Here is a 24,334-nt window from a genome sequence, read left to right as displayed (position 1 = left end):
CTTAAAAATCCAGGTTAATTTGCCCTACCTTCAAATTCTTATATTATCATGAGATATTATTGAGTTTTTTTTAAAAAGCAAAACTGATAATTGAGATGTTTTGCATGTTCCTTATGCTTATTCTTATGATGTCAAAATAAAACCTAGAAAAAAGTGTTAAAGGACATCTGGTGGAATTGTAATTATGTATATAAAAAGAACTCGAGCCAATATTAACTTTTCATCCTACTCTATCTAAATATGTTCAATGGATAACTGTATCTAACAATGATTTGAATCTATTGATGGGATGTATTTATATCCCTCCAGAGAATTCTAGATATACAAACACTCTTAACATAAGGTTTAAGATTGGGGTTTATAAATATTAAGCACATTTGATTTTCACAGCACTGTACCTGAATGTACCTTATTTATATCCAGGCCCCATAGACAATCAGGGAATATAAACAAATAAGTATAATGTAATAAATTAAATATCAATCCAAATAGTGATATGACAGGACCATTCCATTCCTGATGTCAGGAGAGCTAAGTCCGGAAGCATGGATCAAGAGTGACTGTTTTGATTACCATTATGATCAATAGTGACCGATGATATCAACTTCAAGAGTTTAGTATTTCTGAATAAAAATAACATCTGATTGTATCAAAGGTGTAATGCTAACCTTTGACTTCTTCAAAGCAGTAAGTCCAGACTTCCTCGTTAATCAAAAGTACCACAAGAAAGACTTTGCATTCCACATCGAAAATATATTCAATATTTCCGGTACTAAATCATGTTTTCCTGTGAATAGAGGAAAACTGGCGTCTCCCAAGTTTCAAAAAAGAAAAACCGTAATAACTACCGTCCTATATATGTTATCCACTGGTTCTATATTCTAAAGATGTGTCTTAAAAAATGTCTATAACTACTTTCTTGACCATTCCTTTTCGTACAAAAATCAATCAGGTTTCAGGTCTGTCGACTCTACAGTATACTAACTATTTCTTATGCTTGCACCGCTGGAATATGTCATGACAAAGTCGATGGCTCACTGTGCGCCACCTTGAAGTTGAGGCGAGAAGACTAGTTTTTTGATCCTTTGATATATATACATCAAAAGAATATCTCAGTCGCGTAATAGTAAAATTGACTGGCTTTGAAGTCGGGTTTCGCTCCTCTGTAATCGTACTAGTACGCACTGTGACACCCTCTTTCAGACCCCTTCAATACCTAACTACATTTCTTTTCTTTAAATATCCTCGTGTTATTGGTTTCCGCGCTAAGAAGCAGTCGCGATTTGTTGAAATTACGGATGACTGTCATAAACATATACACATTTACTAATAGAAAGAAATACTAGAAACGTAAAACTGCATTTTTTTTTTAAATCAGAACTTTTTTTAACAAATTTCTCCCGTCGGAAAGCCGTCATATGTTTCCGTGTGTCTATTTTGATGTGTTCAAAGAAAGATAACTCGAATACGCTAAAAAGAAATTTCTTTGATCGTCAAATTAATTTCAAAAACAAATTTTTGAAAATTTCATTTTTTTTTTATAGATATTTCAATATGTTACGTTGAACGAATTCATGTTATCATAGAATCTGTTATTAGCTTTTTTGTGCAGTCTTATATGGGTTTTGGTTGATGGTTAGTTATGTCCATTTTATTCTGTTTAAAATTGGTGAAAATTATAAGTTCATTGCATTGCAAGGTTTACGTTTTAATGCAAACAGTGTTGATGGATACAAGAATGTCTCCTTCGCTCTTCGGAAGTGGAAAAAAATTGGCGAGGAGATGTTGCCTCATTTGCATACGACATTGTCATACGTTTGTCAGACTACAAAAAAGACCGGTTCATGAATAAAATATATATTACTATGGGTTCATTTTGAGCAAGATAAAAAGTTAATTAACCAAAACTGCATATTTATGCGAGTTTTTAATCAGTGAGTCATTCTTATGTTTTCCGGATGAACTTCTGGTAATTTTTGTGTCAGTTTACAGACGAGCGCGCGATGGCCAACTGAGTAATGAGATATATAGCTTGATAAAATGTGTGCGTGGAAATATATAACGCGCGGAAACCTATGACTAGACGTATTATTCAAAATGCTTGTTGTGCTTCGTGAGCGGCAAGTTTATGGATATTTTTTTTATTTCGCTGCAGCTGTATTACTTACATTAATATAATACAACGAACAGCTGCACTTTTTCCAGAATCCGGATTTGTTACAGCTCTGTCTCCGTTTCTAATATTATATCAGGGGTTAAAGTTCATATTTTCGCTGATAGCCGCGGGTATTCAACCCATGAAATCATTCAACCGTTATACCGATTGTAAGGTAATGGCATTGACGAGTTTCTATAAACCTGTCACGGGAATAAGTAGTAGATCAACTCGAATAAGTTTAGCAAGCGGGAACGCCAATACCATGCTCATTGTGACTTATAGTTAGGCCGGGCAAGTTTGCTGACAGGTGCCCTTTAGGAACACTTACGAAGTTACGCTCAAGTTCCGCTACACTAAAGTTAGAACAATGGCAATGCGACTAGAATAAGGATATACATCGCTATTGTTTCAAATTGTTATTATTTCACAGAGAATTATTTTAAATAAGGTAAACATAAAAAGAATTAAAAGTATGCGTTTTGGTCAATACAGCCACATCCGGTAGACCTAATTGAGTCGTATCACGTTGTAGTCTTGCTTAAGTCCGATTTTTTGTAAACTTTTAAATGGGAGGGGGTCAAATCCACAGGGCTTGGTTTCATTTTGAGTAATATATGACGTAAATTTCAATAATTGCCGTTAAGGAAACACGTATACACATCAGTAAAAAATAGCAACACTTTTTACCCAGTGTACACATTAATTTTTTTTATAAAAATTAATGGCACTGAGGTACATGTATAAAATATTATTGGATTATCAAGACTACCTGCAATGAAATGGGGAAAACCCCTCAACTTTTGGTTTTCACTTCAACTAGTTTCTCGACTTTTGTTTGTAAATAACATTTCCTAAGGTGGAATAAAGGATATGAAATTATTTTAAGAATATTTGAAATGCAATCACAAATTTCGGTGCATGCAGGTATCGTAAGGTAGCAGTGACGGATCCAGCGGGTTTTTTTGGTTTCAAGAACCCCCAGCCCCCTACTCGAGAATTTTCTTAAAAAATCATGTATATTCACCATTTATTTTTCAATTTTTCCCCACTTGGAACCCCTCCCCTGGAAAACCCACGCCCAGATCTGTAGGTCTTTGGATCCACCACAGGGTAGTCAAAATCTGTGTGTGGTTAAGTGGGTTAAGTTTATTCTGGTACAGGATTTGAACATCCTCTTTATCGGACTTAAAATCTTATAATACATAGTTTGTATATACAAATTACTAATGATATAAGCAAAATGTGCAATATAATATAAATAATGAGAGACTCACTATATAGTAACTATAGACAGTTATAGTTCCGTTAAAATAAGATTATTTCATATTTAAAAGTGATTTATTTAGAATATTCTTGAATCACACATATTTCTTCATAAATGGGAATACAGTCCCAATTATTTCAAAACCCGATTTGTTCCCTTTGTTTAACCAATACAGACTGCTTCCCCTAGCAGAAAAAGTGCATTATTTTCTCAAAATGAAGAAAAAAGAGGAATATCTTCCCTTTTTCAATAATTTGCTATATTTTCCCATTTGATGAAAGTACTGTATATGCTGCTGTTAATAAACACTGCTAAAGCACACTTGGTAACGTTAACTCTCCCTATTTTGTAGGGACATATTTTGGATCCTAAAATTGAACATTTTCAGCCAATTAATTTGCTAAACTACATTCCTATTTCCTAAGATCTATCAATTTCATTGGAATGAACAGTTCAAAGACGCCATTTGAAAAGGGTTATTTTTTCCCTTCTCTGTACAATATACCCATTATATTTATGCTTTTTTATTTGAATATGTAAACTCTACCCCATGGAAATTTTAAAAAAATTGGCAAGTATATATGCTCAAGTCCTACACCTTACATTGAACAATGTAGCTAAGTTGACGACCCGTAATGTATTCCTGTTTGTATTGACACTCCTGTCGATTCCACATCGTTTTGTATTTTGCCCATCAACAGATATTAACGAAGATACAGTGAACGACCTTGAAGGAACATTCATGTGATGGTCAATTCTACAGAATGCTGCGGTCATCTTTGTCCACTCTTGGATTTCTCAGATCTGTCAGAAGTTTTTGTGATTCTTATGGCAGGAGGTCACTTCAAAATGGTGGGTTTTATATGTTCAGCCATTGATACAGGTTCATCGTGTCATAAATTATAAACTGATGCAGATGGACAATCTGTTTAAAATACTAAGTAATTTGTCAGTAAGTAGTTTAGTAAGCGAAAGTATCAATTATTGATGAATTAATTATTTAATGTTTTAATAGGACTGCATGAATACCCAAATTAAGTGACAATGATGTAATTATTACATCCACTATTAACAGAGGTGTTCACTTTACATAAGGTCTCCTTCTTTTATAATGAATGGATTACAGCCAACAAATGAAAATTTAGAAGAAGAAAAGGTGATTTTCAATGTATACTGTACATTGTACACCTTTAACACTTGAAATGATATATTTATTATGGAATTTGTGATCGTTCAGAACACAAGAGGTAAAACCAATTGATTTTCAATTATAATTGATCATCGGCCCATCACAATATACTGGGGGGGATTTCATATTTAGAAATAGAATATACTATCTAGCCGCTCGATCCTTAGAGCGGCAGACTCGCAGGTAAGCTGGGGGTTGCAGGGTTGGTCCCTGGTGAAAGCACACTACTCTCTTTCCTGTTACCTATTTATTATTACATCTTTTTGAAAATATCAAATGCACAATTTCAAACAGAAACTCTTTTCAATTAATTGTATTCTGGTGTTGTTATAGCCATTAAACTTTTGATTAAACAATCTATCGTACTGAAGGTTGTACTCACTCTCCTGTACTCAGTCCATTTCATATTTTTCGCAGGTATAGTTCAATTATCCGAAGAGGTCAAATCTGCTGTGCATTATGGGAAGCCTGTGGTTGCCTTGGAAAGTACTATCATCACACATGGAATGCCCTACCCTGAAAACCTCAGGTATTGTTTATTTGGCAGGATTCAGCAGTAAAACATGAAATATAATAGTTAGTTAGTTTGCACTAAGGGCAAGTGAGTTTATGCTGTACGTGGTGCGGCGTCTGTTGTCCTTTGGGGGAAATTGACGTAAATCTTTCAAATCCTCTGTCTCCTTCAGTACATTTCAAGGTTTTTTAAGCAAACAGAGCATTCTTGGGCAATGTGGAATCAATTTTGTATAGATGGAGGATGTGTCCCCTGAGAGGAGAGGGGCAGGGCTATATTAGGGTAATTGAAATAAATGTTTAAAATTCACCCCACTTCAGTGGGGCAGTAAGAAGGGACCCAATGAGGGACAGGGTGTTGTTGAGAGAGGGAGCCAATATTTGGAAATACATGTAGTTGCAGTGTTATATTTGATGATAATTTTTCCCAATGGTTGCTTATAATCCAGGTGAGTGATACAGGCCCTCTAGGTCTCTTGTTTGGAAATCGCAGCTTGGAATATTGCTTTTAAAAAATAATGACTTTGCTGTACTTAACAGTTTAATGAAACATTAAAAGATCCAAGGACTGGAATTTTTTTACCATCTGCATGATAATAGCATTAGTGAATCATTTCTGAACAGAAACCAATACTTTGCAGAACTTTTATGACAAAAAGATATTAAAAGATGAAATAAACAAAAGAGATGTCAACTCAGTGTTTTGGAGTAAAACCCACTATGGTGTCAGATCGGGATTCAAACCCTGGACCTCCGATCACAAAAGGTTCACTCCAAGCAACCAAGTTATTTGATCATCAGTAGTTATCTTACCCATTCCCACTACAGTTATATCAAAGATGGAATAAAGGGAAGCTACTGTATGCCTTAAAATTCATTTGACTTTTTCTAGTGTTTTGCCTCTAGTGGGACAAGAAGCCTAAAGAAGCTTGCTGAACCTCATTTTATCAAGATCATATGTATGTGGGAGGCATTCATTTGAGATCCTTGACTTCAATTTACATTTCTCCACTGGGAAACAACCTCCGTAGTGCCAGTCCCTGCTCCCACATTTGGTTAATCTGTAGAATTCTAATAGTTCCGTAATGTTTGGTGTTTAGGACAGCCCAGGAGGTTGAAACCATTGTACGAGAAAATGACTCCATCCCCGCCACCATTGGTATTCTGGCTGGAAAGATTAAAGTAGGTATGTATAATTGTCCCGTGAGCACCAAACTGGATTATAGGAAGGTTTGTTTATTATTACTTGTTTAGTTATCAGGTTTAAGTATGATTATGTGTGTATCAGGTTAAAATATACCTTTATATTTGTTTAACAGGTTTGATTATAATTTGTGTTTGTTTATCAGATTTGGGTATAATTACGACTCCACGTTGGAGATGGATCCTGCGGATGCGTTATAATAATCACAGTGTCAGTCCATAGCTGTTGATAGGACGTTAAACAATATACTTAACCAAACCAAACCAAACCGTCTGTCCACACTTTTATTTCCAGAGATTATCTAAGAATTCAAAAGACTACCGTAAAACCCCATGTAATTTGCGCAGGTACTTTTTGAGGCTGAAAATCTTTTTGAAATGTAGCATGGTTATTCACTGTGATATGTAGATGTGTATTACAGGTTAAACCCTTTCAGCACTGTAGACAATAATGGACATCCAGATCAATTTATGGTAGAGGTTATTAGAGTTACATAGGGATGAAAGGGTTAAGTCATAAAAGTCATAAAGGTCAAGGTCAGTGTTACTAAAAATAGACTATGGGGGTAACGGTCAGGCACATGGTGATGGCCTTGCTGACCTGACAGTGTTTTAGTTTGTTAACTCCTCAGGTTTGTATATTCATAATTTGCTTGTGCTGACCAGGTTTGAGTGCTGAAGAACTGGAGTATTTAGCAACACCATCCAGATCTGTTATTAAAACGTCAAGGCAAGATCTCCCTATTGTAATATCAGAAGTAAGTATACATCTCTACTGATGTTAATGGTGATGAGTAAATTTGTTTACAGCATATTAATGGTCAACAAAGTAGACTGTCCTAGCTTTAGCTGCTATCTCTCAATTCAAACTTCGGCCAAGACATTTTTGAAAAATTAGTGTTTGCCAAAAAAAAATAAAAAAATATACAAGTCGTCTTATAAAGAACATTTTATATCATGATTTTGTAAAACAATTATTTCAAATGCATGTAGAATATATTTTTGATGTATCAATTAGTTAAATACACTACAAATATAACCAACTACATGTATCTTGCATATATCCAGGGACGTGATGGAGGGACGACAGTCTCTGGTACGATGGTGGCAGCTAACATGGCCGGGATCTCTGTGTTTGTCACCGGCGGAATCGGCGGTGTCCATAGGGGAGTGGAAGCCAGTATGTCATTATGATATAGTGTACAGAAATACTCAGATATTGTTGTTCTAATCAATGGATTTAGATCATATTATTTCTCTCTTGGCAGATGTATTTTGCATTTATCAATTTGAATGCAGAACTATGAATATACTGTTCACAGAATGTTCATGGCCCACATACTAAAGCTAATTTAATAAAAAATCACATTTAAATGAAACCCATCTCTTTATGACTAGTGAAAAAGGACATAAAGTTAAAAATATCAACTAAAAATGGAGGGAAAATTAATTGGAGGATGTTTTTCAGTGGTAAATATACAAATGTTTTCTTTGAATTAAATTCATAATTTCTGTGATTGCCTGTTCAGGTTGCTAAATGAGAAAAATTGTGAATATTCGTTGCACTCTTTAAACCTTTGTATGTCCTGTTTATAGTATGTTAATTACATTATGCAGCAATGGACGTGAGTGCTGACCTGACAGAGCTTGGTCGGACACCGGTCACTGTGGTGTCCTCAGGGGTCAAGTCAATACTGGACATCGCCAGAACTCTGGAATTCCTGGTAAGCATTTGGCTCCCAATGAAGAAGATTGCTTTATTTATGTGTGTGTTTTACATCCGATTAATAGCTACATGATCATTTAAGGACTTGCAAGGTGTTGGTGGTTGTCAGCAATCTACACAAATACGATTATGTATAGATGAACAGCCCTCTATAAGAAGTGTCTTATTTCTGATCTACAGGAGACACAAGGCGTGTGTGTGGCTAGCTATGGACCCAGTCGAGATTTTCCTGCATTCTTCTCCCCGAGGAGTGGATTCTTGGCCCCATATAATGTTGAGGACCCGTCCAGGGCAGCAAGATTGATTGGTAAGTATGTATGTTTGTTAATAAATGTGGTCAGTCTAGATTGATGTTAATTGTAAAAAAGAAAAAGAAAAAGAAAGAAAAATAGTCAATAGGATCATATAGTACCCGCCTAAACGGACATTCAATTGGGAGAATATAGGCAGTAATATTTTACCATATTATTTCAAGCTTGTGCCTGTGGTCACTGATTGCTTTATTTATGGAGTTATTAGTGTGTGTTGGTAGAATGCTTTGCAGTACTGCTGATGACTCGATATAATAATGTGTGATTTCTATTTTTGTCCATAGATGCTCACCACAGACTTGGCCTGGAGAGTGGTGTCCTTATAGCAGTCCCTATACCAGAGGATCAGGCAGGCCAAGGGAAGCTTCTAGAAGATGCCATACAGATAGCTGTGGCAAAGGCAAGGTAAAGGTCATAGATATTAATGTGACAAAGGCAAGGTAAAGGCCATACAGATAGCTGTGGCAAAGGCAAGGTAAAGGTCAAAGATGCTAATGTGACAAAGGCAAAATAAAGGTTATAGATATTAATGTGACAAAGGCAAGGTAAAGGTCATACAGATAGCTGTGACAAAGGCAAGGTAAAGGTCATACAGATTTTGTAGCAAAGGCAAGGTAAAGGTCATAGATATTAATGTGACAAAGGCAAGGTAAAGGTCATAGATATTAATTTGACAAAGGCAAGGTAAAGGTCATATATATTAATGTGACAAAGGCAAGGTAAAGGTCATATATATTACAGATATTAATGTGACAAAGGCAAGATGAAGATCATACAGATATATGTGACATAGGAAGGTCATACAGAGATGACAAAGATGAGGTAAGGCCTTACAGATATGTGACACAGGCATTAATAGTTGCCAGGTCATTTATATACTATCAATACTCTTTCAAAACGAGATCATCTGTAAATAAATCATCAGTTGATTTCAAAAGAGGTGACAGTCTATAATATCTCCAATATCTGGCATGACCTAATAAACGTTTTTAAGACTTTTAGTGAAATTAGATTTGATGTTTTCTTTTGTGTAAAATGGCGCTCTATTATTTTTCACAGTATATGGATAATTAAAGATGTCGCAGAGCGTTGACTGAAAATGACCAACTTAATTGATTTGTTTTACATTTGAAACACAAAGATTTGATTTCAGCATACACTAGTGTAACTCAAAAGGCCTATTTGTGCTCTAAGGATGTGTGATTTCATATTATCTCACTCAGAAACATAGTTTCAGGTATTCATCATGTTACAAGAAATATTAACCCCCCTCCCCCACATTGTGTGTCCGTCTGTCTGTTTGTCCGTCAGGCCGTCACGCTTCCATTTCCGGAGATTATCTCATGATACAGATGGCCAAAATATCTAAAATTTCACATGGTGATACACTGTGATGTGCAGATGTACAATAGGGGTTTAGAAAGTTCCTTAGGTAAAGGTCACTGTCATAGAATTGGGAATATACTGTCAAAAATATATCATATAAGGCCCTAATTGATTTTATGTTATATTTCAGTGAGGCAGGAATATCTGGAAAGGAAGTCACTCCATTTATACTTCAACAGGTCAATGAAATCACAAAAGGAGCCTCCCTGGTTGCTAGTATCCTTCCCTGATACGTGAACAAAAATAGACATAATCATTTAAAGTGACATCTCAGAGGCAGGGTCATCCTTCAATATTATGTAATATACATACTTGCAAACTCTCTAATTTGGACCCTTAAATCACCATTTTCAGCCAGTTCACTGCTTAACTGTTCATATAGCTGTGGTGAATTTCGGGAGATTTAACTCCCTTGGACTGTTAACTGGGCCTGCATGAGACCTTGTGCAGCAACATTATAAGATATTATCGCTGTGACATCTCAGCATGGTCTCTTTACGCCTGGCTTTTAAACAGAACACACGTGCGCAATTATGCTCCATTGTCATACTAGCATTGGGAGTTAAGAGCTGTCCTTTAACGCTATGAAGATACAATGCAATACAGTTAGAAGTAGAAGTAGAAGATACTTATGTGACATTCACATACCACAGTTCTATACAAAGGGAAGTGCCACATTAGAAAATAAGCTGCAATGCACCCCCATGCATATTTGGTATACATGTTGTAATCCTTTACTTCATTTAAGACATTGCACTCATCAGAAACAATGCCAGGGTGGGTAGTCAGATAGCCAAACAGTTATCTATCTACAGGAAATCCTCACCAGATGGCGCAACCAACACAGAAAGTGATGATGTCACTACAGTACGACCACATATAAAGTCGAGGTCACCAGCTCAGCAGTCTGTCAAAGGCAAGGGCAGAGTGGTATGATAGGCTTTTTACGTTGTTTTATCATAAAATCCTTATGTATTAAATTCACTTCATGTGAAAATTTTGAAAGAAAACAGAAATCGGTACGGTATTCTTAAGAAGGAAAATTCAAACTGTTGCAAATTGCTGCATTTTACAAAATTTGAATTAGTTAATTTTAAAACTTTGCATTAACATTCATCAAGTAAATTTAAAAAGATCAGGCAGACTACTCAAAGTAGATTTCCTGGTTAAATACAGAATTGACAGGTTTCTTTTCTGACTTAATCTGCTTTTAAAAGAACAATGAAACACTTGGGACCTATCTATTTTTCTTTTCGACAGAACTTCCCTATAGCCATCTGTCTAATCCATCACTGTACACGTTCCATAGCTATTCTGTAGACGTTTTAACTACAAACAAACTTTGATACTTCAAATTGATTTATTCAATTCAGGAAAAACATTCCAGATAGCATATAAAGTATTTCTTATTCACGAAATTGAAACTTCAAAGGAATAACGTTTTGTTTATTATCGATTCAGAACTTATATTCTGTAACTTTGTTTTGTAAAGTGGACTTATTTCTCTTTTATTTCAATTACAGGTTGTGATTGGAGGAATCAATGTAGATTTTTATGCAATGGTGAATAAAGACACTTTTGCGGTAAGCGCTATGATAAGGATTTACCGGTATAATATTAATCATGACATCACACAAATATGTTGTTTGATATTTCAGATGCTATCTCACATTTGCTATCACTATTATATGAGCTGAGATAGAGCTCAATGTCACCGTCAGTGTTTATTAAAAGTTGATAATGAATTGTCTCCCATTTAAGCTGATTAGTACAGAGTTATCTCCCCTCTACAGAAATAATTATTTGTCGTTGACATCTCCCCTGTACAATAAATTATCTCTTAGACAGGTATGATTATGTTGATAATGAGTTACCTCCCCTGTTTACTAACAACACATCGTCTTTCAAACATGTATGAGTATGTGGATAATGAGTTATATCCCATGTACACTAACAGTAATTTGTCTCCCATGAGGTAGCAAAGTACAGTAGAAATGGTCGGATCCTAAAAATAAAGGGCATGCCTCAGATAAACATTATATGCCAATTTTAGTGCTGATTTTTAATTTATTTTTAATTTTGATACATGTTATATACAAAATAATGACTTGTCTGAAGTTATCTCTCTTAATTATATATATGATGAGTTATCTGCCTTTTACACTAACAATTAGTTGTCTCCTATGTAAGCTGATACTTGTGATTAGTTATCTACCCCACTGACATTGAATTGTCTGCCATATAGGTTGATACTTGTAATTAGTTATCTACCCTGTACACTGACATTGAGTTGTCTGCCATGAAGGCTGATACATGTAATTAGTTATCTACCCTGTACACTGGCATTGAGTTGTCTGCCATGAAGGCTGAAACTTGTAATTAGTTACGTACCCTGTACACTGACATTGATTTGTTTGCCATTCAGCCCGATACTTGTAATTAGTTATCTACCCCACTGACATTGAGTTGTCTGCCATGAAGGCTGATCCTTGTAATTAGTTATCTCCCCTGTACCCTGACATTGAGTTGTCTGCCATGAAGGCTGAAACTTGTAATTAGTTACGTACCCTGTACACTGACATTGATTTGTCTGCCATTCAGCCCGATAGTTGTAATTAGTTATCTACCCTGTACACTGGCATTGAGTTGTCTGCCATGAAGGCTGATCCTTGTAATTAGTTATCTCCCCTGTACCCTGACATTGAGTTGTCTGCCATGAAGGCTGAACCTTGTAATTAGTTATGTACCCTGTACACTTACATTGAGTTGTCTGCCATGTAGGCTGATACTTGTAATTAGTTATCTACCCTGTACACTGGCATTGAGTTGTCTGCCATGAAGGCTGGTACTTGTAATTAGTTATGTACCCTGTACACTGACATTGAGTTGTCTGCCATGTTGTTTGATACTTGTATTAAGTTATCTGCCCCTGTAGACTGACGGAGGAACCTACCCTGGTGGTGTGCGGCAGTCCTTTGGAGGTGTGGGGAGAAACCTTGGTGATTGCCTCAGTCGTCTTGGAGTCAACCCGTTGTTTATCTCCGCTGTGGGCAATGACTCACACAAGCCAGCATTCCAGCACTATAGTAGTCATATGGTAAGCCTCTTGTGATTTGTCTTTCATATTTAATAAATATTAAGATAATACCTATTTTAAAGATTTTTCTATGTAAAATTTAACCAATCAACATTTGTATTACTGAATAATTCAACAAAGAAATGCATCAGGCATACAATAATAACTTAACTTGGGTAGTTAGATTGCGCAGTGGATAACGCACTCGTGGATAACGCACTCGTCTTTCACCAAGGGGGCTATTGTTTGATTTACAGATTGGATTAGAAATGTACGGGTCACCTGTCTAACCACGTGGTTTTTCCCTAGGTTCTCTGTTTTCCTACCAAATTAAGAACCCCCTGGATGCTACCATCTGGACCAACAATAGCGTTAAAAATTCAAGTTGATAGAACTTGTTTCAGAATTGTTGTAAAATTGTAAAAGTTTAAGTATAAAAACAAAAACTTAACTTGCATGCCTATGTATCTAAGGATACTTCACACATGACATGCTTCAGATGCTGATTCTGACCTACATTTTCCGCTTGATTGACCTTGTTCGGCTAAGATCAGTCCCCATTCTGCTCTATGATTTATACAATTGTAATAGTACAATCAGCTGCGTAAGTTAATTTCAGTAATTCCTGTGGTTTGACAGGATCTGAGCGGTGTTGCGGTCAGGGACGACCAGACCACAGCCACCTACTGTGCTGTGCTGAAGAGGACAGGAGAACTGATATTTGGTATCGGTGATATGGACATCCACCAAACAGTCACATCTGAGATGGTAAGTGGACAATGTCATCGTTAATGTTCTGAAGTTCCTAAATTTATTTACATTAACTTTGCATAATCTAAATCAGAAATGAATAACAATGTGTCTTCTGTAAAAAGTGGAAGTTCCTACATGTGGAAAATTTTCGTGCACTTTTGGTGTGACTCTTTATTCATTCACCCCTGGAATTTCATAATGAACTATTCCATCCTTTGAATTGGAGTTCTCTTCAGGGGTGAATGAGTTATACTTACTGATTGCAGTGTGGAAATTTGCAGGTTGTATTCTTTATATGTACATTCCATATGTATGTTATATAGATAAATATTGTGATGTGTATATATTTCTCCAAGAAATACTCTATACAAAAAACATGAGCATTTCAACACCACAGAAATTCCTTTTTAGCAGTATATGCCCTATTTCCAATCTGAGCATTTGTAGCAAAGTAATGAAATATGCTGTATATACTGAAAATATATATTTCCCTAAAACTGTTTACGTAGTTGATAATGGCATTTTTGTTAACTAGAACTTTACCAACAGCTGAAGCTAAAAAAGTATGGTTGTACAGTTACGGATTTCTTTATTACTGGTTAAAAACGTATCAAACTATATTAACCTGAGGAATTTTGTGACAAAATTAAAAAAAAACTTACTCCACTAAATTGTTTTGTTAAGAATGTGATGGCACTCCCTAAAATGTTTATTGAGGAAGTAGAGTGTATGATGTGTGAGAAGGTCTTTGTGAATGCCTCCCACCCCCTTTTTGTGTGCTGTAATCATCTCTAATGCATGATGTGAGTGTTTGAATGCTGTCAGGTTTCAGGAAGAACTGAGTTATCTCCCCTTGTATCTATTGGTGACATACAATGTATGATGTGTACTTATTGAGGAGGAAATGGTGAGGTCCCCATCTCTCCCCCTTATATGCACATGTACATATTAGGTGTACCACTCTCAGGGAGGCACGGTAGTCTAGTTGTAGGACGCCGGGCTCGTGACTGGGTTGTGGGTTTGAGTTACGGCACAGCACTAGTACTGTGTTGTATGTTTGAGCAAGATACTGTACTTTACTCCGCTTGTTCCAGTCTACTCAGCTTTCCAGTCTACTCAGCTGTAAATGCGTACATGGTTGGGCAGTGCTAGAATTGAATAATGTTAGCTGTGAGTGCCGAAATGGCAGCACCGGCTGTATGCTCCCCAGGGAGTTGAGAAAGATGTTGGCTGGTTGCAAAGGCCCTAAAACCACAAATAATAATTTATGAACCACTTTGAGAGGATATGGGTTGTGATAAAGCGGTATATAAGAACCTCAAATTGTTATTATTATTATTATTATTAAATCAAAGGGTCATAGTTTTAAGAAATGACCTATGATGTTTGTGTGTATTTGGCAGGTGTCAGGATTTGAGGAAGAGCTTGCCAGTGCTCCCCTTGTGTGTGTTGACGGTAACATTCCTGCTGAGACCATCCAACACGTATGCCAACTGTGTAGCAAGGCTTCTGTCCCAGGTACATTAAGTATAACTGATTTATTTTGATAGATTATATTACTGTGTACAGGGTTTATTTTAACATCCACATTATAAAAAAATAATTATTGCATAAACAAATGAAAGACTGTCTTCTTAGACAGAGGACGTGTTTTAGGCAGATGTTTCCTTCAATGCCTGGTCTAAAATTAAAGTCATAATACGGATTTTTCGGAGCATATATTTTTTTATCTGATACAATTTTTAGTTTACTCCTAAAAGTATCGTTTCTAATTACTGAAGACATTTTCATATCAATTTTAAAGTCCAATATCAGCCCTCAGGACATGGGGTTCCTCTTTCTGATATAACACCCTTCTTTCCTGTGGCTGATCATGTCATATCCTCTCAGGCTGATAACGGATATGTATAATGATATGATATAACCTTCATATATTTTGATTTTCCAATAAATAATTGATCTATGTGAATTTGATTACAGTTTGGTTTGAACCGACAGACGTACACAAAGCAGGGAAACCTTTTGGTGCTGGAGTAAAGAAACTGCCAACCTACGTGTCACCTAACCTTCATGAACTTCAACAGATGTACCAAGCTGTAACGGGTGTATCGCATGTACAATCAGGTAGGTAGATTTCCCATCACAGTGAAAAATAGCATTCATGTTTTAATAAGGTTAAGGTATCACCAAACTTTTATTAGGAGGCACGGTAGTCTAGTGGTAGGATGCAGGGCTCGTGACCAAAGGGTTGCCTGCAGTTCGAGTCGCGGCACTGTGTTGTTTTTTTGAGCAAGATACTTTAACTCAGCTTGTTCCAGTCTACTCAGCCGTAAATGAGTATGTGGTTGGGCAGTGCTAGAATTGTAGAATGCTAGCTATAAGCACTGAAATGGCAGCACCAGCTGTATGCTCCCCAGGGAGTTGAGAAAGATTTTGGCTGGTTGCAAAGGCCCTATAACCACAATAATAATTTGTGAACCGCTTTGAGACGACCTACGAACTAGGTTCTGATAAAGCGATGTATAAGAACCTCACATTATTTATTATTATTATACAAACTCGTTTCAGAATTTCCAGTAACAGAAAGGTGAAAATACAGTCACTATTGATGCTCACTCTTAAAATTCTGCCATTAAATAAAGTTCACTGTCTCCTGGTTTTGTGCTGTTTTGTAGCCTCTGTCCATCTGCATGATCTCAACTTTGTACTTGAAATAACTTTCCACTTTATCTGAATAACCAAGAAGCCTTGGGTAATGATATTTGGCCAGTAGCATGCTGGGATTAAGGGTGTGATTTAATGAATGACCTTGACCCATTTAATTTCATGGTCACAGGGGTCGAATTTGGCCGTTAATTCCTTTAAACAACCTCTTCTGAATGATGAAGTGGCCCAAGGTCCTCATATTTGGCATGTGGCTTAATGGTTTAAATTGGTATTAAGTTCGAAATCTGAATGAATGACCTTGAAAAACCAACTTTGAAAGTCTGAGGTTAAAGAAATATGTTGAAATTACAAAGGAGTTTCCTAAAGTGTAGAGTAAATATTTCAACAAATACCCATAATTCGTGAAGTAGTAAAATTGAGCCTATTTTAATAGATTTGACCCGGATTATCTTTTGAAGATACAGGCCCATTGATGGCCTCTTGCTATTGATTTACAATTCTTATCCTTTACAGCACAGATAGACTTGGACAACCTTGAAGCAGTCCTAGATGAAAGTATAAGACTGTCTAAACCTGTGATGGAGAAAGTGCCAGTTCTGATTGTGACCTTGGGAAAGCACGGCCTGTTGCTGTGTCGAAACTCGGATATGAACAGGTTCCCTACTAGGGGAGACAGCATTAAGGTATGTCACTCAGGTAAAATACTGGCTGCTTCCTACAGACTCGGCTAGAGAGAATTTCTCTTAAGCGTATTTGGTAGAGCATAAGACAAGTAAACCCGTATCGACTCCTAGCTAGCAGAGACATCGAAAAATAATCTTAATTTTTAGGTCATCTGTCTTAATTGACCTGTTATGATCTTTTAACCCAGATGTGCTAGAGTAAAACACTCTTCATTAATGGAAAAGTCTAAAGGTTCTATTTAAAATTCTTGGAAACAATTCAAACTTGGTTGGAATGATTATCATGTGATTGTAGGTTGTTGGTATGAAAATGAAGACCCTGACTCAACCCTAGGGTCCTAGGGGTGGAGCCCTAAAAGGTCATATTGTGACTCGGTTCAAAGATCAAATAATGGTGAAGTTTCAAACAAAATGTTATCCACACCATAAGTTTTAAGCTGTTAAAGATATTTATTTAAACCTGGAGTGTACTTGCCAAAGGTGAGCAGTGCATTGTAATAAGGTTATGATGACCTTCACCTCCAAGTCAAAGGTCAAATAAGTGCAAATTTCAGTAAAAGCCTGCTTTAGCTGTAACTATGAAACTTTTGAAAACATTTTGATGAAACTTGTTGAAAATGCTCAATTTTAGGGTCCAAAATTGAAATAGTTGGCAAGTTTTGTAGCAAACACCTGAATGTTCATAATCATACACTCAGTCAACTTAACAGATGTCAAATTTTTTGTTTGTTGCAGGCTGGTGGAATGACCTTTGTCCACTATCCTGCGGCCAGTCCAGACAACATGCCTAAACAGTTAGTCAGTGTGTCAGGGGCCGGAGACTGGTCAGTTTATCCTCTTATTTATAGAGTCTAACAAATAAAGATTAATTTTGTTTTCTATAAATGACCTTTATCGGCCAGCATGATTCATTTCTTTTCACAGCTCCTGATTGTCATAGATTTGTTAAAATGGGTAATTTTTGGGGATTCCTTTTTCGTGGAAATGAGGTCCAGTAGCCTGGCCCAATGTGGTATGGTAATTATAAGGATTAATAATTTGCTTAATTTCACGGGTTGTAATGTTCACTGAACAACTTTTAATGCTACTGTAGGTGTAAACTGTATAGCATTTACTATTTTTACTAAGTTTTTCTAGCCTACAACAATATGAGGAATATAAACCCTCTTGTTCACTGCTCTTTATTTTTTCTGACTCTTACTATAGAAAGTTGGTATTAAAAGACAATTAAATATATTCAAACACATTTGCAATGTTACAACTCTTTCCTTAATAACCATGTCTTGTTGAACAATCAACCATGCACATGCAATGCTCTTCTAAAAGCCTCCTTATAACGTAAACAATTGAGCAGTAAATGGCTTGCCTTGGATCAGTAAGCTGATGATGGTGGGCAATTCAAATCACCCTGCATCTGTAGTCCGTGGTCATTCCGTCCATCCTTAAACAATTCTTGTGAGCACTATTTCTCAGAAATCACTTGAGGGATCTTTCTCAAATTTCACATGAAGGTCTCCCATGATCCCTAGTGATGCATGTTGTCTTTTGGGACTGATCGCAAAACCAAAATGGCCGACAGGCAGCCATCTTTAATTTGAAAGTTAAAATTTGTTCACTTTATATTTCAGAAAGTACTGGATGGATCTTTCTCAAATGTTACGCGAAGTTTCCTCATGATCTCTAGTTATGCATATCGTATTATGGGACAGATCCCGAAACCAAGATGGCCGACAGCCAGCCATCCTGAATTTGAGAATGAAAGTTCGTTAGCACTATTTCTCATAAATTATTGAAGGGATATTTCTCTAAGTTCACATCTAGTTTCCCAATGATTCATAGTTATGCATATAGTTTTTTGGGACTGATCACAAAACCAAAATGGCCAACAGGAAGCCATCTTGAATTTTGGAGTTTATTTGTTATCGCCGTTTATCAGAAAATTCTGTACGGGTCTTTCTAAAATTTTACATGAAAGTTCCCCATGATCCCTAGTTACGCATATTAAATTTTGGGACAGAAGAGAGAACCAAGATGGCCATTAGATGGCTATCTTGAATTTGAGAATGAAAGTTTGTTAGTGTTATTTCTTAGAATGTTCAGGAGGGTCTTTCTCACATTTCACATGAAAGTTCCCAATGGTTCGTAGTTCCGCATTTCAAATTTTGGGGATGATTGGAAAACCAAGACGGCTGGCAGGTGGTCATATTGAATTTGGGAGTAAAAGTATTTTAGCCCTATTGCTCAAAAAGTATTGGAGGGATCTTTCTTTTCACATAAGAATTTCTCTTGTTCTTAGTTATGTATATCAAATCATATCGGCCAGCCATCTTGTTACAGTTTGTTATCGCTATATCTCAGAATTTACCTCTTATTTGATATGTATAGGTCCCCCTTGGTCCTGAGTTGTGCATGTTGACTTTTGAGGTTGATGAAATGATTGATTAAGATGGCAGACAGGCGAACTGTTCAAACAGATAAGAGAAAAGAAGAATATATAATTAATAAAGTGGGTACAATGGTGGGTGCCAAGATGCCGCTGGGATCTCTTGTTTCAAATGAAGAAACTTTTGTGTGCAATTATATCTAATCATTTCCACATGCATTCATGTTTAACTTGCAAGACTGTATCATTGGCTATAGCTACCATAAATTATGATATCGAGCATTACACGGCAAAATATTTGTCAAACTGAAATGAGGAATCAGGTGATAGATAATTGCTAAAGAACAATATCTTTTAGAAAAACTAGACATCTGGGTGAGTTTAAATCATAGATACAGGAAGTAAATTCAATTACAGTTTTATATGGTAGAATAGATATAATAAACAAATGTTTGTATATTATGACGGAGTACATGTTTCTGAGAATTAAAAACCGTCAGAAAGATTAATTTAAAAAATTCATGCCAACATTTTCTCACCTTCATACTTCTTCCATAATTCAGACACATAAATAGGCCCCTGTATCGAAGATACGGATGCCCTATAGTGATCACTCTGTCCGTCCATCCGTCTGTCCATCTGTCTGTCGTCCGTCCATCCACAAATTTTGTTCCTGGCTGATAACTTGGTATTTATTGACCGATTTACATGAAACTTGGTCAAGATGTTCAGTTCACAAAAATACACACAGAGGTAAAAAGTCAAGGTCAAGGTCATTAGATTCAAAGGTCCAGGTCAAATTTTGCATATTCTTACTGATGAACATTTTGTTATGACATGATGAGGCAAAGTTGATCAGAATTAACCCAGGAGTCAACTGATCAAAGGTGAAGGTCAAAGATAAAGGTCAAATTTTGAAGCTTTTCACTCATGAGAATTTTATGACATTATGAAGCAAAGTTGGTTGGAATTAAACAAAGAGACAAGTTGAGGCAAAAACTTGAGGTCAAAGTTCAAGATCATTAGGTTGAAAGGTCAAGGTCAAATTTTGCATCTTTTCACTGATGAACATTTTGTCATGATGAAACAAAGTTGATCAAAATTAAACAAGGAGTCAACTGACAAAGGGTAAAGGTCATTGGGTCAAAGGTCAAGGCAAAATTTTGTATCTTTTCACTGTTGAACATTTGGTTATGACACTTAAAAGCAATGTTGCTCAGAAATAAAAAAGGAATCAATTGACCAAAGGTCAATGTCACTGGGTCAAAGGTAAAGGTCAAATTTTGTATCTTTTCCCTGATGAACATTTTGTTATGACATTATGAAGCAAAGTTGGTCGAAATTTAACAAAGGGTCAACTGATTTAAGGTCAAGGTCACAGGGGTCAAAGGTCAAATTGAGTATCTTTTCACTGGTGAACATTTCGTTATGACACTTTGAAGCAATGTTGAATTGGTCAGAATTAAATAAGGAGTCATTTGACCAAAGGTCAAGGTCACTGGATCAAAAGACAGTCAAATTTTGTATCTTTTTACTGATGAACATTTTATTATAACATTATGAAGCAAAGTTGGTCGGAATTTAACAAGAGTCAACTGACTTAAGGTCGAGGTCACTGGGTCAATGTCAAATGTCAATGTCAAATATTGTATTTTTTTACTGATGAACTTTTTTTAAAGTTATTATGAAGCAAAAATGTTCAGAACTTAATACAGAGTCAACTGACCTAAGGTCTAGGTTACGGGGTCCAAAGGGTCAAGGTCAAGTTTTGTATTTTTCACTGATGAACTTTTTTTTATGATATTATGAAGCAAAGTTGGTCGGAATTAAAGAATAAGTCAACTGACCTAAGATCAGGGTCACTGGGTTAAAGGTCAGGGTCATTTGGGTACAAACGTCAACGACAAAGTGGATCTCAGACTTTGACCCTGGCTCTTGATGGAGGAGGTATTTAAGGTGAAATAAAACAAATCAAAGCTAACAAATGAGTATTGCACCGGTATTTACATTTCTGTTTGCCCAGCAAATATGGAGGTGGAAGGAAACAAGACTCACATCATAGTACATGTAAAATGTTTATTTTATTCCTTGTGATACATTTTGAAGTCCAAACGTCAAACTTCAAGCTCAGCTATATGGGCAGATTGCTTCTTTATGATTATGGGGAGTATATTGCCACAAGACTGGGCCCTTTTTGACCTGTCAGTGTTCTAGTTGTAGATTGGTGTGTAGATTGGTGTTACATATATTATATTTAGCTCATAAATCTCTAATTCTGAAATAATGGAAATCAAATATTTATGCATGTTCTTTTGTTTACAGTCTGACTGCTGGTATAATCTCTGGGATCATTCAAGGTCATGACATTGAGCTCTGCGTGAAGACAGGACTTCTTGCTGCTCAGATGTCCTTGCAGTCGTTTGATGCAGTCCCAACGACTGTTAACCCTGATAGCCTTATTCTGTCTAAGGTGATGGCGTGGGCGCCGTGGCAACCAACCATACAGGATGTAGGTGTTAAAATAGAAACAATGAACTGAAAGCTAGAGCATAACCAAAATTATAGGGAATGATGTCTCAATGGAAAGTAATGTGGGGAACAGTTTAAAGGAGAATTAATCTGATGCAAGAATACAGAATAATGTCTCAAGGTCAATAAGACAAAAGGTAATGTATACAGTTCTAATGAACAGTGTATATGAGTTGGAGCGTCGATTATTTACAGTGGTGTATGATGTAATATATGTATTATGAAATGTAGCAATTTTACCTAACAAAGAACACAAGAGTCTGCTGGTTGACATTTGTGATGTGACATGTTTACATGTGGGCTGTAGATAAAAACTAAAAAGACTTTTTTCTGAATTTATAAAAAGGTATATTCAGCCACTATACCTGTATCAGTATTTTTGTCTCGCCGCCATGAAGTGGAAGCGAGACTAAGGTGTTGCTTTGCCGGCGACAATGGCGTCAACATTAAGTTTTTGTGTTTAAGTTAGTTTCTCTGAAAGTATAAGTGCTACACCAACCATACTTGGACCATAGACGCATCTTAGATAGTACATCTTAACCCATGCATCAAATGCTGGATGCGACCTACTTTTCATGGTCCAATGACTTTGTCAGCATCTCCATCAACATAAAGTTTTTGCATTTAACTTAGTTTCTCTGATATGTCTGGTGGTCAAAGCAGGACTTATCAATCTGAATGGCTTGTTTATGAATATTATGAATTTTACTCTCATACTTGAATCAAAATACAATGCAAAGTAGACAAACGTAGTTTTCCTCTGTATTTGAATTGACGGAAACGTGCCTAATACTTATGGTGCTGTTCACTTTAAATATAAACCCAATGGGGTACTCCATTTTGTCACTCAGGGACCAGTTGCTGAAGTCATTATTTTTAACCAGTGCCTAAAGTTTACTCCAACCACCACCATGCATGTATTTACATTTTGTTTTTGTTAGGTTGTATTAATTTGAAATTTAAAGATGTTGAATACACAATACAAAATATATTGTGTGATAATCATTAATTAATTGTTTTTAATTGAAAACGATTTAATCAAGATGCTAATTAACTGTATTGAAAAGAAGAAAATGATCATATTTATTACCAGTGTTTAAAGTTTAAAGGTACTGAATATGATCATGTATGCTTGCTATTTTTGTATTCTAATGAATCATGACCTGCATTTATGTAATATTTACATGATACATGTACTTGTATGTAGGTTGGAAATGGAAAGATTTTATATACATAATGATGATGTTGGGTTGTATTAATTTGAAATCTAAAGGTGTTGAACACACTAGACAAAATATATTGTGTAATAATCATTAATTTATTATTTATAATTGAAATAAAGATGCTAATTAACTATTGAAAAGAAGAAAATGATCATATTTTTTTAACTAGTGTTTAAAGTTCAAAGGTACTGAATATGATCATGTATGCATGTACAATCAAAATATAATTACATGCTATTTTTGTATTATAATGAACCATGAACTGCATTTATGTACAATTTATATGCTACAGGTAATAATATTAATATACAACATTTATATAGCGCCTTATATTATTATAATATGTAAAATTACTCTAAAGCGCTTTACAACATATGGATAATAGTATTAGTTATAATTGTTAAACAAAAATGGCTCACAATCACAATTATACATTAAGCCAGACGACAAACATCGCAATGTGCACAAAAATGAATAAATAAAGTGTAGTATTAACATATGACGTCTGTGCAGATTGTCTAAAATGCAGACGTGTTAAGTATTTACATAGCCACTTGAAGTGAAAAGATTAAAGATATATATATACTTAATAATTTGATTTAAATAACTTAATAATAGTGTTAAACACACTGAACGAAATCTATTGTAATAATTATCTTTTTTTCTAATGAAACATTAAGGACTACTAATTAACAGTTCCTGAAAGTAGAAAAATGATACAGTTAGGTTTTATCTACCAAAAGTGGATAAACAAACATACTTTGATCGTGTATGCCTGTACAAAGTAGTATCACATAGCTTTTATTTTTGTAAGACTCATTACATTAACGATAATTTACATGCTACATGTATTTACATAGCCTCTGGAGTCGAAAAGAATATATAGGAAACGATGATGTTGGGTTGTATTAATATGAAGTCTATAGGTGTTAAACACACTGGAAGAAATTTATTGTATAATAATAATTGTTTTTGTTTACTTGAAATCTTAAGGTGCTAATGAACAGTATTGGTAACATAAAGGTACTTTACTTAATATGATCTTTAATACATGTGTGATCAATGTGACCATGTATATATACACTGGAAGAAATACATTGTATAACAATCCTGAATTCTTTAATTGAAATGTTAAGATGCCAATAACATTTTAAACTATAAAATATACCTTTGGGTTTCATTTAGGAATGTTTGAAGTACAAACTTAATATGAACATGTATGCCTGTACAACATATATGTACCTTTTCTTGTATAATAATGAATTGTGGA

The 24,334-nt window shown here is 35.6% G+C and overlaps 1 protein-coding gene across 1 annotated transcript; it reads left to right on the top strand.

Annotated features, from left to right (window-relative positions):
• The first annotated feature begins 1,925 nt into the window (after window positions 1–1,925).
• Window positions 1,926–23,331, top strand: LOC110466192 (pseudouridine-metabolizing bifunctional protein C1861.05-like). The gene is made up of 19 exons (XM_021522558.1): window positions 1,926–2,330; window positions 4,124–4,274; window positions 5,029–5,140; window positions 6,225–6,310; window positions 6,994–7,085; window positions 7,396–7,507; window positions 7,945–8,051; window positions 8,234–8,360; window positions 8,649–8,769; window positions 9,881–9,966; window positions 10,499–10,680; window positions 11,274–11,333; window positions 12,686–12,847; window positions 13,466–13,594; window positions 14,983–15,097; window positions 15,560–15,703; window positions 16,760–16,929; window positions 17,665–17,753; window positions 21,635–23,331. Exons 2-19 carry the CDS (start codon window positions 4,187–4,189, stop codon window positions 21,849–21,851), a joined length of 2,199 nt encoding a protein of 732 aa, XP_021378233.1. The 5' UTR covers window positions 1,926–2,330; window positions 4,124–4,186; the 3' UTR covers window positions 21,852–23,331.
• The last annotated feature ends 1,003 nt before the right edge of the window (window positions 23,332–24,334 follow it).

The sequence above is a fragment of the Mizuhopecten yessoensis genome, unplaced genomic scaffold (genome assembly GCF_002113885.1).
Source record: "Mizuhopecten yessoensis strain PY_sf001 unplaced genomic scaffold, ASM211388v2 scaffold11123, whole genome shotgun sequence".
NCBI classification, from domain to species: domain Eukaryota; kingdom Metazoa; phylum Mollusca; class Bivalvia; order Pectinida; family Pectinidae; genus Mizuhopecten; species Mizuhopecten yessoensis.
The sequence above is the reverse complement of the archived record's forward strand: the minus strand, read 5'-3'. Positions and strand labels throughout refer to the sequence as shown.